General features: G+C 42.6%; 1 protein-coding gene across 5 annotated transcripts in view; it reads right to left on the reverse strand.

Annotated features, from left to right (window-relative positions):
* Window positions 1-1030: 1030 nt before the first annotated feature.
* The window catches only part of GUCY2C (guanylate cyclase 2C), a 118792-nt gene continuing 102952 nt past the window's right edge, over window positions 1031-16870 (reverse strand). For all 5 annotated transcript variants that reach the window (XM_060112439.1, XM_060112435.1, XM_060112437.1 and 2 more), the window contains 7 exons: window positions 14409-14567; window positions 10214-10406; window positions 8612-8786; window positions 4969-5067; window positions 4343-4437; window positions 2676-2752; window positions 1031-1561 (listed from right to left, as the gene is read on the reverse strand). In XM_060112439.1, the coding sequence (XP_059968422.1) occupies window positions 1387-1561; window positions 2676-2752; window positions 4343-4437; window positions 4969-5067; window positions 8612-8786; window positions 10214-10406; window positions 14409-14567 (973 nt within the window). In that variant the 3' untranslated portion in view covers window positions 1031-1386. The remainder of the gene's footprint in view (window positions 1562-2675; window positions 2753-4342; window positions 4438-4968; window positions 5068-8611; window positions 8787-10213; window positions 10407-14408; window positions 14568-16870) is intronic.

A 16870-nucleotide genomic window follows, 5' to 3' on the forward strand; every position in this document is an offset into this window, starting at 1 on the left:
AAAGTCTCCTTGTGCTGGACACAGAGGCACAGACAGATTATAAACCTCCAGATTCCAAGGAAGAACACTTGCTGCATATTACGTGTTCAACCTATAGATCAGGAGATAATTTGTTCCTTTTTTTTTTTTTTTTTTTGCGGTACACGGGCCTCTCACTGTTTTGGCCTCTCCCGTTGTGGAGCACAGGCTCCGGACGCGCAGGCTCAGCGGCCATGGCTCACGGGCCCAGCCGCTCCGCGGCATGTGGGATCTCCCCGGACCGGGGCACGAACCCGTGTCCCCTGCATCGGCAGGCGGACTCTCAACCACTGCGCCACCAGGGAAGCCCTATTACTTTTTGATTGTCTGCTTTTCCAGGTGATGGAGAAGACATAACCTGTTTCTTAATCTCTGGGGTGGCTTTTGTGGCAGAGGCCTGGGGAGGCATGATGTGGTTAGAGCAGTTGTTTTAGTGGTTTAGTGCCAGGGTGTTACATGCTTGTTCTTGCCCTTGCTGATACTAGTCTACTCAACCTGACTTTTGTCCTTTCCCCAGAGATTTCAAGCAGACGAGTCATGTTAGAGTGCCATTAGAAGGGGCAAGAGATTGCTGCTGGATGTGAAAGGGGGATATTTGCAGAGTTTGAAGTAATGTGTCTTTACAGGTAAACAGGATTTGAATTTAGCCCAGGTCTTAAACAGCTCCTATGGTAGAGGGCTAGACACAAAATTCCCACATGCACACAGGTAATGATAAACATCAAGGTTCGTATCCCTGAGCAATGATGCCAGCTTTGCCCTCCTTCAGTGCAGGGGAATTAAGTCAGTTTTTCAGTGAGTGCAAGGCGATGGATGGTGCATTCAAGGAAAAATGGGTGGAATAGATGGAAACACATCCACAGACCCAGGAAACACTTAACTTTTATTCCTACCTCATATACTGCATATTTTCTGCAAAAATTACGAGTTAAATATAATTTAATGGAGACAAAGTACTTAAAATATAAGTGCGACAATTAAAAAAAGAATCCCATCACGAATACAGAAGGAAAAAGAGCCAGTAAACAAAACAAAACAAAACAAAACAAAAATAGGCGAAATAAGAACAAAATCTCCTCAACTTTGAGATGGTACATTCATTCCTCTTCTTTCCCAGGTCGAAGCTCCCTGGGGTAACTGTTGAGATTGGGCCCCAGAGTAAAAGGTAATTATCGCCCTGAGGGCACACATCTGATTCACAGAAGCAAGTCTATGTTCCGGACAGGGCAGCCGAGGCTGAAGAGGTTGCATCGAAGTCTTCTTCCGTTCCACTGAGGTGTCAGGGAAATGGAAGCTTCAGGACACTTGAGGTTGTTGCCCAAGTACAGCTGGGCTTAGTTTGCCTGAGCCCTTAGACTTCACTGAGGTTTAAAAGTGGGTGCCCTCCTTGTCTGTCGTGTTCAGCTGCAAGTATTCCAGGATGCCCTTCTTGTAGCTGGCTACCCGGGTTGGTTTTCTGTTCCTTATCCCTGAGGCCTGTCTTTTCTGTAAAGAGCTGGCAATCATGTCTACAAACTCGGCTTGCAATCGCTGTTGGTTTTCCCTGGAGAGAGAGTGCGGAGGGAAAACGGATCTTCTCAGCAATTCATACAGACTATCCCTCAGCTCCAGAACCGCCAGTTCCATTCACTGAATACTTGTTGAACACCTATTCTGGGCTGAACACAGGAAGTCCAGAGAACACAAAATGATCCTTGCCTTCCCCTGATGAGCTTAAAGATCTGTCATCCCTGCTCTGTGTAGTTGTAGGAAAAGCAGGATATATTTCGAGCAGGAAATTATTGATATATTTCAATTTCAAAGTGAAACAACATGCTGCGGAATTCGGAGGCATGGTTAGGTTTACACATACCTATGCAGGGCGGGGAAAGGAAGCCAGGAGGGTGCTAGGCCCCTGCCACCACGAAACTCTGAAAACGCATTGGTCCCACGCCTTCCTAGGAGTGTGGCTTGTCTGGGGAGGGCTCACAACGGGTGGAGGGTTTCAAGAGTTTAGAATGGCCCTGGGGTGCTCTTAATAAGGGGCCAGGTCCCCCGTGACCCAGGGACGATCTGGGTTGTCTTGGCATCTCTACAGTCTTCCCCATGTGTTTGGGTCCTGCGTCTAGGAGTCTGCAAAACAGGGTTTCTCCACCACAGCAAAAGCCATTCCAATGGCCACAGTGACTGATCGCAGTGGCCAAGGTGCAACTGGAAGACCATTTGAGTCATCTTTAGGGGAACTGAAACCGGTTACTTGGACCAGAAACCTGTCTTCCTCATCTCACGGGGAACACACGCTCCATGTGAAAACCCAGACCCGCAGTCCTGGAGCTGGGGGCGTTCCTGTTTCATCGGGTGACTCGGCAGAGCAGTGCAGGCACGGGAGGCAATGCAGTACAGTGTGCTCCACTGCTCTACTTTTGTTACGACCCGAGGGGCAGGGAGGGAGCCCTAAACTGTCCTCTGGTCTCCTGAGCAGGACTGAAACCCTCTAGCAGTCAGAGAAGGGAGGTTTCTAAGCTTTTTCATATGTGTAGTCTCTCACCTTGTATTCATTGCATCACTGCCACTGGCAAAGCACTCGACCACAGTTAAACCGGCTGCACTTAGCACAACTTACAAAGCCAAGACCTCCCCTCCCCTACCCCTCCCCATCACAGCCGCAGGCAGCTTACGCGGTCGGAGGGGTTGGCAGGTTGTACTCCTGGTCCTTCGCCCCGGTCAGCCAGTAGGTGGTCTCAGTTCCTCTTCCCTAGAGAGAAAAGAAAGGTGTGTGCCATGGAGACCAAGACAGTCGGCTCTAGCCCATCGTTCTGACCCACCGTTCTGACAAGTATCCGTTTCCAAAAGACATTTCACCTCTGAGTTTCTCATCAGTGCCTGTATTTCAGGACAGCACCTGTTCCTGATATGATTTGCATTATCTGTAGATCGATCTTTATTTCTAAGTGCCTGTTAAAAAATAAGTCTCTCATCCACCAGACGTGTTTTTTCAAAGTAGAATTTTCTTTTTTCCCCAAAAGATATTTCAAAATATCACCACAGCAACAGCACAAGAGCTCTAAATGAAGAAGGAAGAACATTCATCTGCAATCCTGCTACGCCAACGAATCCAACTGGTTTCTGTTGTTTACGTTTTATTCTGGCCCTTTTTGTCCCAAAACTTTGCCACGAAACTTGTGCCACAGTTTCCCCACCTTAAGTGTGTAAATTATAAACGCATGTGCATTGTAATAAACATTCACTAAGTACCACTGGCTGGGCCCATCTGTTGGCTATAAAATAAAGGGAAACACAGGCAATTCTGTTTTTGCTACAGCTTGTATTTGAAAAGGAGACTGGATGTTTATATTTTTAAAAATCACTCATTCAAAACAATCGTGGTTTGGGGCTGTGTTTGGACTGTAATAATCCTTAGACCACTTCTGTTTTGGGGGGAACACCCTGCAGAAAATGTATTTACGGAGAATTAAAAAAGCGAGTGTGATGTTCGGACACAACTACCTAAAAGGAAGCTTTCCCAGTTGCCGTCAGAGTAGAGGCCAGCGGCCCCATGACTAGTAGAGGCAGATGGTCTTGGCTGATCATTGGCTTCAGACCAACTGTGAGTGCGGTTGCCTTCAACTAGCAGCCAGTGGGCCACCTGAAGACGCGCGGTGGCTCTCGAGGGCTGCTGTTCTAAATGTGCGGGGCAGCATGGCGCATCTGAAACGGGGATTCTTACATCTCCCTGTGCATCACAGTCACGTAGACTACGTGTTTCGAGTACAGATTTCTGATCCCCACCCAAGGAGAGTCTGACTCAGCAGGCCTGTGGGGGGAGTCCAGGCATCTGCATTGTAACAAGTGCCCGGATGATGCTGAGTCAGAATGTGGAGCCACACCTTGAGGTTCACTGGTCCAGAACCTCAGAAAAGTACAGCAAGAAAGGTGGCCTTAGAGAGTAGCAGCATCTCGCAGTAAAAGCGAGGACATAAGTGGGGAGAGGGGGACTTTGACTAAAGTAGTCCTGCAATAGACTTAGCTCTTGGGAGTGGAGGGGGAACTGTGGACAAACCTGGATACAGGTGAAAGAAATGGTGGTGGCATTTTATAACATAGTGGCCATAGTTCAAAACATCAGAAGGGGTCTTTGGAGTAAAGGAAAGTTCTGAGTTTATAGTCTTCGGTGGTAGCTTCTCCTACACGGGAGAGTGGGTGATCATTGCGGGGAGAACAGGATAGCATTCTTCATTCTCATGCTCATCAGTATACTGAACATTGGCTATCCAGTCTCAAAGGAGGCATCCCCCGGGTGCTGGTGAGAGCTTTCTTCTGGGTGCTGTCTCTGTGGATTCCTTACCTTTAAGTACGTTTCTCCTCTCACTTCATACAGGAATTGGCACTCCGTTCTCTTCAGGATGGATATTGTGGAGCCGCTCACATGAATTCTCAAGGCTGGAAATGCAAAATAGATAAATAAAAATCTCATCCGTTTTGAAAGCTATTATACGGCTCCATTTGTTCCCCCTTGAGCCAGAATATTTATTACAAGTGCTCTTGGCAGCTTAGATATTGTAGTAAAAAAAAAACACTTAGGGCTTCCCTGCTGGCGCAGTGGTTGAGAGCACGCCTGCCAATGCGGGGGACACGGGTTCGTGCCCCGGTCCGGGAAGATCCCACATGCCACGGAGCGGCTGGGCCCGTGAGTCATGGCCGCTGAGCCTGCACGTCCGGAGCCTGTGCTCCGCAACGGGAGAGGCCACAACAGTGAGAGGCCCGCGTACCGCAAAAAAAAAAAAAAAAAAAAAAATAGTTATCAGTAAACGGCAATTTGTAGCAAGGACCGGATTGACCCAGGCTCACGGCCAGTCAGTGTGAAGAGTCATTCTTCATCTCACTGGCACTTATTCTGCATTTTATCCTACAATTCCCCTCTGCTGGAAGACAGAATCTCTGTCCTCTAAGAAAAGCAGTCTCCCTTCTTACGGAGGCCAGTGGATTCCATCCGCGAGGCTGTGTTGACTGTATCTCCGAACAGGCAATAACGGGGCATCTTGATGCCCACAACTCCGGCAGCACAGGGACCTGAGAGGGACAGAAAGCAAGAGGTGGAATCAACAGAAGTCACAGAGTGGAGTGGCGGCGGGGGGGGAAGGGGGCAGGCCTCTTCTCAGGGTCACAATGCACGATACCTCATTTCATGGAGAAGCGGTTCAAGGTGGGAAATGCGACCTGTGACTTTTGCTTTAAATCAATGTATTCAATGGAGGAGCACCATTATCCAAATCACACTTTCAGAAAGTATTTTGCTCTAGCACAGAGAAGCGCATTGGCAAGAAACAAGGCATCCAGAGATCCAGGCTACAGAGGTGTAAAGTGCTCCTTGAAATTATATATATATATATGGATATATCCATATATATATATATAAAGATGTATTTTATTTATTTATTTATTTATTTATTATTTATTATTATTTATTTATTTATTTTCGGCCACACTGGGTCTTAGTTGTGGCACACGGGATCTTTTGTTGCAGCGCGCAGGCTTCTCTCTAGTTGTGGTGTGTGGGTTTCCTCTCTCTAGTTGTGGTTAGTGGGCTCCAGAGCGCCTGGGCTCTGTAGTTTGCAGCACGCCGGCTCTCTAGTTGAGGTGCGTGAGCTCAGCAGGCTTAGCTGCCCCGCAGCATGTGGGATCTTAGTTCCCTGACCAGGGATCGAACCTGCGTCCCCTGCATTGTTAAGGTGGATTCTTTACCACTGGATCACCAGGGAAGTCCCCCTCTCTAATATATTAAATAGAAGGTTCTCAGGAGGGATGAAGACTATCCCACTGCTTGCTTCCTCTTCCAGCCACACAGCCCGGAGTGCTGAACTGCTGGAGGGCACAGTACACTCGAAGGCTCAGTGGGCCAAGTTTGTTTTATTTTATTTTTATTTAAGTCAGAGTAGCCTTTTTGGCATTGGTGGCCTGACGATGGAAGACCCAGAAGACAAGGACTTGGCATCTTCTTTCCTGAGCATTTCATGCACCATGTGAATACAGAATGGGGAGCCTGTCGCACAGGGATACCCCAAAAAGAAGAACAAAAGCCAAGGCAAGGCGATGCACAGTGGCGTATCAGGTAGGAAAGAGGGGTTTGCTCAAGCAAGCATTTGTGTGGAATGACGGAATGCAAAGAGCTAAAATTTTAGAAGTTAAAGATTAACTCAGAAAACGCAAAATCGGGTTTTGGATAGAGGTAACTATTGATTTTATGGTTGGCTGATTGGGTTTTGACCTCTATGAGTTTCTTGATAGATTCGTCCTACAAATACTCTGTGTTTATGAACACTGAAAAAATAAAAATACTGAACCCTCCTCTGTTAGGTTCAATGCAAAAAACAAAACAAACCACAAAGAAATAAAAAAACAAGCAAAAACAGCAGCAGCTACTTGATTAGAAGCTCTCTGAGCTTCCCAGAATCTAAAATATGACACAAATGAACTTATCTACGAAACAGATACAGACTCACAGACATAGAGAACAGCCTGTGGTTGCCAAGGGGGAGGGGGGATGAGGGGAAGGACAGACTGGGAGTTTGGGATTAGCAGATGCAAACTAGTGTATGTATGTATAAATGAATCACTTTGCTGTACACCAGAAACTAACACATTGTAAATCAACTATACTTCAATAAAATACATTAAAAAAAAAAAAAAAGATCTCTGAGCTTCCCAAGGCTGTGTCTTGACTAGTCACTTCAAAAATGGAATGATAAAACTGAGAAGGGCCTGGAGGTGGAAAATGCCTGCAGATATTATGTTCTGTTTTCAACTATCAATATTTAACTGCAACCTTTTAATTTCTTAGGGATAAACCCGTCCCGGTATATGGGTCTACTATTTACTCTCATTCCAGCCCAATGTGACAGTGCCTGGGCCCTGGCAGTCACTCAGGCATTGAGTAGGTCACAGAGGACAAGAGAGGGGACCAGGACCCAGAGCTCCATTCTCCCTCCCTGGTTCCATCAGTTCTGCTGCTGTCCCCTCCTCCAGGCCCGACAATTTGCGATGGGCCAGGGAGATGCCGAACAGTTCCCTTATGTGTCTATGTAAACATCTACGACAATTTGGTTGTGACATGACTGGGGAAGGCCACAGCTGTGTTCCTGGCTGTCAAAGATGTGGCAGCAGTTTTTAACTTCTATTTACTGTCACTCTGAGACTCTCACTGATTCATTACGCAACCAAATATTTACTGTCTGACTCTGTGCTAGGCACGGTGGATACAGGATGACTTTTGCAAATGTAGTTGTCTGGCCCTCACCACAAAGCTGGGAGTGACCTCTTGGGTTTTCTCTACCCTGGGTCTTCTGTGAGGCTTGGAGGGCAGAAAAAGGGGCAATGACAAGAAATTATAGGGAGATGTGATTTACTTTAACACAAGGAAAGACTGTCTAACAATTACAACTATTTGATAAAGGAGTGAGCTGACTTTGGAAATACTGAGTTTTCAGGGAGTCCTGGGATTATTTATTCTAAATGTGGTTATATTATTACTTATCTTGGAATAATTTATGCCTTGTAAAAGATTAATCTAGATGACTTCTGAGTTCCTCTACCACTATATTTTTCTGCAATACCGTAAGTCCCTACATAGGAACGAGTTCTGTTCCGAGAGTGTGTTAAGTCTAATTTGTTTGTAAGTCCAACAAAGTTAGCCGAGGTAACCAACTAACACAATCGGCTATATAGTACTGTACTATAATAGGTTTATAATACTTTTCACACAAATAATACATAAAAAACAAACACAAAAAATAAAGAAAACATTTTTAATCTTACAGTACAATACCTTGAAAAGTACAGTAGTACCAGCTACGTCACCGCTGCTTTTACACTCACTTCTGGACATCCTGGGCTCAAAATAAAGATACTGTACTACTGTACTCTAAACAGTGCTATACAGTAAAGTACACAAAAGCACAACCTCTTGTAGAGGATGCACGCATGTGACAACATACGCCAGATATGTGAACTAACTTACATGACTGGACACGCGAACGCATGTTTGCATCTTTAAAAGTTCACAACTTGAAGGTTCGTATGTAGGGGACTTGCTGTATTTGTAACTCATCTTCTCAAATCTCTACATTCAAGGTTGGATAAGTTTCATGGTCTTTAAAGTGATTCATGTACTTTCTGTACCACTGAGGGGTTGGGGGAACAAACGCCCTTTTATTGTAGGGATCTGACCAGATATGTTTTCCCCCTGTAGATAACGTAATCCATTTAAGATACTGTAATAGTTTAGTGGAAAAAAAATACACAGAAGTTGGGGGTGGGGGAGAGGGAGGGAATGGGGAAGAGATAAATGACATAGTAAATAGGGTGGCTTAAATAGGAAGTCTGGAGCTTGGTATTTTAGTTTGTGGTTGGTGTTTATCAATGGCTGTTGTTTCCTAGAACTCTCTAGAGACTAATTATAGGTCTAATTATGTCAGGATGTGTAACGGGGACTTCGTATTTGGCAGGAGTAAACCTCATGTGAAAATTGATCACGTCTGAAGATCCTTTAACCTTTCTGATTCAGTTGGTGCACAGAGGTACACACGGTTCTCGATTGCTACAATGCTCAACTACATACCAGAGTGAATTCCAATGCGAATCCATATTGGGAGGCCGGGAAGATGCTCTAGCTCAAAGGTCCCCATGAAGCTGAGGATGTCCAAAGCCATCTTGGCAATGTCAATTGCATGCCGGTTGCCGTTTCTCTTAGGCAAACCACTAGCCACCATGTAGGCATCACCAATGGTTTCCACCTGTGGAAGGAGTTTCTCATCAGTGAATCTGCCCCTTCTAACGGCACAAGAAATTAAACAGAAGCGGTTAGTCACATAAAAAATACAAAAATTTTCGAGAACTCAGTATGAGCATGGCCCTGTACGCTTTTTCTGGGACTAGTTCAAAACCAGTTCTATGCTAATTTCTTCAGGGTTTTTATAGCCTAGTGAAATAGTTGATAAAACAACAATAAAGGATTTTTAAAAAATACTTTTTAAACTAATTTTTGGCTGTGTTGGGTCTTCGTTGCTGCGCACGGGCTTTCTCTAGTTGTGGCGAGCAGGGGCTGCTCTTCGTTGCAGTGCACAGGCCTCTCTCATTGCGGTGGCTTCTCTTGTTGCGGAGCACGGGCTCTAGGTGCATGGGCTTCAGTAGTTGTGGCGTATGGGCTTAGTTGCTCCGCGGCATGTGGGATCTTCCCGGACCAGGGCTCGAACACATGTTGCCTGCATTGGCAGGAGGATTCTTAACCACTGCACCACCAGGGAAGTCCCCACTATGAAGGATTTTAACCATATGAAAGTACTTTATAATAATATGAATCATCAGATGTGATGACAATTCTATCAATGTTGAAATAATCTGAATGGTTTTATATAATTTTAGGAACACCTCTAAATACCAGAAAAGTCATCTTTGGCTCTTATCATTTTTTATAAACTATTTGACAAAAAAAATTATAAAACTCAAAATGGATTAAAGACCTAAATGTAAAGTCAGACACTATAAAACTCTTAGGGAAAACATAGGCAGAACACTCTATGACATAAATCACAGCAAGATCCTTTTTGACCCACCTCCTAGAGAAATGGAAATAAAAACAAAAATAAATAAATGGGACCTAATGAAACCTCAAAGCTTTTGCACAGCAAAGGAAACCATAAACAAGACGAAAAGACAACCCTCAGACTTACGACCCTTCTTATTCTTCCACTTTCCTTCACTTTTAGCTCAGATTCAACCACTAATTCATTAAATCTTAAATTACAAAGGACAAGACCTGAGTAGAGCTGGCCTCTGTATCCACAGGTTCCGCACTGTGGATTCAACGAACCATGAATCACATATATTTAAACAAAATTCCAGAAAGTTCCAAAAAGTAAAACTTCAATTTGCCACACTCTAGCAACTATTTATATAGCATCTACATTGTATTAGGTATTATAAGTAATCTAGAGATGATTTAAAGTACATGGGTATGTACATAGGTCATATGCAAATATGCCATTTTATACAAGGGACTTGAGCATCTGGGGATTTGGGGATCCATGGGGGTCCTGGAACCAATCCTGAGGCAGAGGGGCTAGTGGGTAGCGACGGAGGACTGTAATAACAGAAACGACCAATTCTGGCTCTGCTGACCTGGGGCTGAACCATCATTCAGCCTATTAGGTGAAGTGGTTACCTTGTACACGTCGTGGTGATCGACAATGTGGTCAAAATTCTTATAGATGTCGTTGAGCATGTCCACCACTTCCATGGGGGTGCTGTACTTGCAGATGGTGGTGAACCCCACAATGTCACTGAAGTAGACTGTAACTTCCTCGTATAGCTCAGGCTCCACGATGCCTTTCTCCTTCAGAGACTTGACCACCAGCCTAGACGAGGAAGCGAAAAACAAGGCCTTCAACTTCAGCAAATTTCTTCTTCCCCTACAGAAATCTTTGAGACAGTACTATTTGTCCACCAGGAATTCTAAAATTGGGGATTTCCAGTGAATTGTGTAGGAAGCAAAGATAGGTTGCATATACCAAATGTATGAATATACTACAGACACACATAACACATGTATTTGACCTCAGATGAATAGGAGGTTCAGTATTAATTTAATACTTGATTATAACACTAATAAACATGTACACATAACTGTAATACCTACACAATCCTAATACTTGCTCACTTTTTACCTCTCTATCGATAGCTTCTTCTAGATAGAGCTCTACATCCAGAAGCCAAGGAGAGTGTGTCACTGATGTAAGAGCTTGACTCACGACAGCTCTCAGATCTGACTTTCTCATCAGTAAATAGTTTTACTTCCTTGGCATATTTAACACGGCCTCGTTTAATATCACTATGAAGAAATAATGTATTTAAAATGAATTTTGATATATTCTGAACCCGGATTTATTTGAAACATTTTGGAGCAGAATTGGGTCCTTTAAAAAGCAACATCAATTACCACGTAAACAAGTTAAAATTCTGCTAAAACTGCACAAGTCAAATAGAAGCAACTTAGAATATCTCTGTTGAACAGATATAAAGAGCAGTATATCAGACTCAGAATTAAGAGAGAAGAACCACAAGAAGAGATGCCACACTTCCTTTATGTGCCAAGTTGCCTTTTCATTGAGTAAATGGGGTGGAGGGGTGCTGACATGAGGCTGCGTGTTCCCTGTCTGCCTTTGGGATCACTTGGTAAAGGATCAGAGTATGGACCGCCTGCAAGCTGGGAGGTATGACAGAGGTCATAAAATCCCTTACTTTTCCAGATGAGAAGGCTGAGGCTTAAAAAGAAAGTATGGGGAGCTCCCTGGTGGCCCAGTGGTTAGGACTCCATGCTCTCACTGTCCAGGGCCTGGGTTCAATCCCTGGTCAGGGAACTGAGATCCCACAAGCTGCAAGGTGCAGCCAAAAAAAACCCAACCAAATAAAAAAGTATGACTTGCACAAGGTCCCAGAGCCACTGAGGGCAGAGCCAGTGCTGGAACTCAGTAACTCCCACCCTTCAGGCTTTTAATTGCATCACATTCCTCCATAACCCAGGCCTCAGATCCTCGGGGTGATGGGGAAGATTTGGAGGTGTGCTGGCTGTAGTAAAGGAAGAAGGTCTGGCACTTTCCTGGAAAACAGACAGCCAATCAACCACAAGCATTCCCAAAACTCATTTAGAGAACCTTCAGAGCATCAAGGGAGGTCCTTTCAGTTGGTACAATGATGAAATTTGGGAACTTGAAAACCATCCCTGCCGTGTGGCTGGTTAGATTCGCAGGGGCACGTCTGGGGTGGTGGTTCCTTACGTGCCCCGTAGAAGGGTGCAGATTATTTGGAGGCTACACAGACTAATGATAAGATTGGATATTTCGCCATCTTTGCCCTTCATTTTACTGCTTATAGCTGAAAAGTCATATGAGCTTAGAAAATAGTATGTTACCTGAGAGAGAAATTAATGTTGGTGGATAAATGAAGGAAGGGCTATGACTTAACCTGGTGAACTTTGATAACAGGGTTTTGCTGACACAGTATACAGAGTAGGTGTCTTAGAAGTGCTTCCCACAGGTAGGTAGTTTTTTCCATAGGTAGAAAAAACTTCTATTTTAACCTGTTTCAAAACCCCAAGGAGTACTGTGAAATAAGTGTCTAAGTAGTATCTGGCTCCTACCTGCAACTTATTTACAATTTTGCTGTAATATTTATTTTGGATTCTTCTAGGTATCATGCATGTATATTTTAGTTTTCCTTTGCAAATATAAAGAACTTAAATATAAATGATCAAAGTGACTTGTCCTGTAGTCATTGTGTATTGCAGCCCTTGCTCTACAATCTTTGGTGATCCAATAGGAACATCTCCCGTCTAGTGGTCAACATGGCACACTGAACCAAGGGTAGGAAAAAATCCACGGTGCTGAGCCAGCTGTTTCAAATCGTGAGTGTCATTATTGGTTAAAACCATCAGTGATAAAAAGCTGGGAAGGCAGCTAAATCATCAGGATGTTGTTTTTGTCACAACTCAGCATGAAAGGCCAGCAAGGACTGATGCATTATATAAAGAACATTCACAGAGCACTAACAGAAACTGCCATCTCTAAAGTGAATAATAAGGGCTCCAGCCTATGCCCAGGGTACCAATGCCAGGCTGAGGGCACATGGGTTCTGCATTAGGCTTTCTTCAGGGCCAGATGGCTGAACAGGGCCTGTGTGTAACTCGTACCTCCTCATTCAGGCCTGTAGAAGAGAAACTATTTCTTTATTTAGAAAACAACTCATATGAGCTCAAAATCATTCCTTTATTAATGTAGAGCTGATATGCTCAATGAGCATGGGTTCAAAATAAAATAATAATTAATGCAAGTAATATATAAAAGTCGTAACTACTATGCATAGTAATAACAACCATGGATGTTACAGACACTGTGCTAAGTACCTTATATTGTGCACATTATTTTAGAGGATTCTTTGAGCCAGCCTATGATGGGAAACTGAGGCTTGCAGTGTTTAGGTAACTTGTCCAAGGCTGCAGATCACAAGTAGGTGGTGGAACCATGATTTGAAGTCAGGCCTAGCTGACCTCAGTTTCCATGATTTCACCCAATGCGACACTGCTTCGCTTATCCTTAATCTAAGAGGACAGTTTATCATTCATTGAGCAGAGAACATTACCTCTCACTTGTGACAGTTGTGGGTCCCTTGGTCCAACCTATTTCCCAGCTGTTCACATTTTAATTTCTTGCTTATCTTAACATTTCTTAGTTATTACCTGAGGACCAACACTTATAAAACGTTAAACTGGGATTTCAACCTTAATTTCTTTCTCTTCTGTCATGGTTGTAATATTGTTTCACAAAATGGAGATCAGCCCGTAGATGCCTGTGTGATGAGACATCTGGGGAGAGTGGGACCATACCTTCTCCACTAAAGATGCTCCCACTTCTTGTAATTTGGCCTCTACTTTGAGGCAGACAGAAGAAAGCAAAGAAACTAACACTTAGTGCCTGAAAATGCCTTAAAGCTCACAGATTCTGTAGGAAAACTTTAATTTCCATTTTGGGACTGGGGAGAGACAGTGACTGGCCTAAGGTCCCAGACTTAGCAGAAGTGGCCAAGAGGTGCTGGAACCCAGGTCACTTTAACTCTACCATCCATGCTCCTTCCGTGGCACCACAAAGCCACTGGAAAACAACCTCTTTCTTCTAGCTATTTAGACAGTGCAAACCAGGACAAGTCTTAGCAAGGTACATGAATTTTAAAAAAAATATATTTTCTCATATTTTATTGTGCAATATAAACTTGACTAAAATGTACTAAGTAACAACATGTTATATTTAAATCAGCACTAAATTAAAATGTTTGGTGGGAAATAGCATAATTTATTTTAATACACTCCAACTCAGTCTGAAGGTGAGCAGTTTATTTCTGAAGGTTTAGAGATTTTACCTATAGCTTATTATTGAAACAAACAAATTTTTTGGTCTCTTTCTTCACCTTTGATTTTTAAAAATTCTTCTTTAGTTCACAGTGTCATAGAAGTGTAAAATAAGACTGATAGAAACCAGTCTAAAACATATGGCTTTATATACATAAAAAATTCAATAATGTTGTCACAACCCCTAATACAGTATGATTCTTATTTATTTACCAGCATCCAGAATAAATACATGTTCTGTACATATTAAATTGTTCAAGTATATCTAGAGCAGTGCTTGTAAAAGTGAGGTACATGCATTTTTAAACACAACAATCTGTTGAAGAATATGCAAAAGGGACCAATCCTATATAAATACAGAGAAAACCAATGCTAGACAAATATGCTTTGGCTTTCAGCCTTAAGGGCTGAGCATGTCTGTGGAGTCTGGAAAATCACGTCCATGGGAGGACTTCCTTACCTTGGGAGCAACATAAAATTAAGTCTGTCAGCCCTGTCCCTCTCTGCCTTGTACAGCTGTGTCCTTTCTTCCACCAGATGTTCCAGGTTTCGGGAATACAGCTGTAGACGTCGGATCAAGGTATCCATATAAGTTTCATTTTTTTGGTCATGAAAAAGGCTGTAGGTAGTGATAGATGAAGAGATCTCCATATTATCAAGAAAACATGAACATCCATTAAAACAATGGGCAAATATCATAAACAGGTAATTAAACAAAGAATAAAAATGACCAACAAATGTAGCAAAAAATTTTAACCTGAGGAAGGATAAAAGGAACAGAAATAACAGTTTAAAAAAAGAAAAACAAATGTTAGCACAATGGTAATCAATGTAGGGAAGATGGAAGAAAAATGTACATTACAGCCTTTCTGGAGGGAAATTTGGTAAAATGTGTCATAAGCTTTAAGAATGCTTATGCCGATCGGCCCATCAACCCTACTTCTAAGAATTATCCAAAGGAAACAATCATGCATGTGCTGAAAGTTAACTACAAAGAAAGCCACAGTATTCTTCACAAGCAAACATTTAAAAATAATCTAAATGTGTAACAAAAAGTGATTAAAATATGAAACGATGGAATATGAATGTATCATTAAACACAAATTAGAATCGTGATACACACAAAGATGCTACCTCTATATTATTAAGTGAAAAAAGCCAGTTCATAAAACAGCAAAAATTATCATCCCATTTTTAATTTTTGAAAACTGGTGGTCATCTATTAAAAACCAGGTGATGTTTTTACTTTCTTGTTTGCTTATTCATATTTTCTAAAATTTTAATAAGGAGCAACTTGCAATAAAGGGAAATATAAGAAAAGGACCAAGAAAAGTAAAGCTGAGCCTTATATAGTATCTCCTCAGACAGAGTCAGGGTCCTAGAGCAAAAGCCCTAACTCTGGAGTATTTTGTTAGATCAGGACAACTTAGATGAGATGGCAGCTTTTCGTGACCCTGTGACACGCCTAGGTGCAGAGCCCAGTCGGGAGGCACACCAAGTCCCGCACAGCTGTTGTGAGGATTGGCGACAACATTCATGACACAACCGAAGGGATGAATAGATCATACCATTTCATTATCACAACAACAATTACAAGTCGCCATTTCTGTACTCAAAAAGATGGACTACATCATAATCCCCTTGGTGTGGGGCGGGATGTTTGTTAAAAATTGAGTACTTTTCTGAGTCCTATCACAGACCTATATGACTGCAAACTGCTAGGTTTGGGATTAAGAGAAATATTTAACAAGGTCCCTAGGAGATTCTTACCGGAAACCATTATGGAGTCTAGTTGGGTAGAAAGAGTGAGGGAGCAGGTGTAAGGGATGGATTATCTTATTTCATGATGAATTGACTCAGTTAAAACAGTTTCCTCAACCTTGGCTGTGTATTTTAATCACTTGAGGAGCTTATTTAAACTCCTGATGCCAGCCTGCACCCAGATCAATTACACTAGACTCTCTAGGGTAGGACTCTGGCATCAGTAGTTTAAAAATCTCCCCAGGTGATTTCAGTGTGCAGCCAAGTTGAGAACCACCATATTAAAGGCTAAATATCAGGGGCCTAGTTTTATCTTCACGAGGTTACATTTCATGTCACACATACAATCTCATCTGCTCTTAGTAACAGGTCTGGGGAGGAATGAAAATAATAAATCATTTATTATTTCCTGCTCCTTTTCCACATATGACGGTTTAGATCAAACAATCAATGGCCACACTTTCATTGTCTTCACTCTACCACATCTCGGTCCTGGGCTTTATTAAATTAGCTTCACTAAGAATCTGTGTCTTTGACTTGATGAGAACTACAGAAAGAGCTGGAAGGAACTGCAGAAATCATTCCAATTTTATTAGCAATAAAACTGATACCCAGTTCGGGTGTTTTGCCCAATGTCCCACAACTAGCTATTATTAGATACTAGCCTAGAAACCAGATCTCCTAACTCTTACCTCAGAGCTATTTTTCTCACCCTGCATTGTATCTAACTCAAAACATGGGAAATCTAAAATTCAGTCTTACTGGATAACTGTATGTTACTTTTTTTGATCCTGAATTATAATCCGATTCATGGCTCAAGTGCTTAAGGCCAAAGTTGCTGATCTTAAGATTTTAAAACTGTAAGAAACTTTTTGATCTTCAGAATTTTCCAGGGTTTTGTGCATATGTGTACTAGACTTCTAAATCCCAGTGACCTGCAGAAGGGTCAGGGAACTATATTTTTAACACATCAGTCAGAATTTATTTTCTAATCAGGCAAGTTTTGCCCTTGAGTACAGTACTTAACGTTTCAAGTGATTATTTCCCCAAGAAAATGGTCTGTTCATCTCCATACCATTTTAATTTTTTTGAGACAGGTATTGTAGTCTGTGATTTTTCATTAGAAAAGACATTCTCATACTTAGCTGACACAGAATGTCA

Source organism: Mesoplodon densirostris, chromosome 11 (genome assembly GCF_025265405.1).
Source record: "Mesoplodon densirostris isolate mMesDen1 chromosome 11, mMesDen1 primary haplotype, whole genome shotgun sequence".
Lineage (NCBI taxonomy): Eukaryota > Metazoa > Chordata > Mammalia > Artiodactyla > Ziphiidae > Mesoplodon > Mesoplodon densirostris.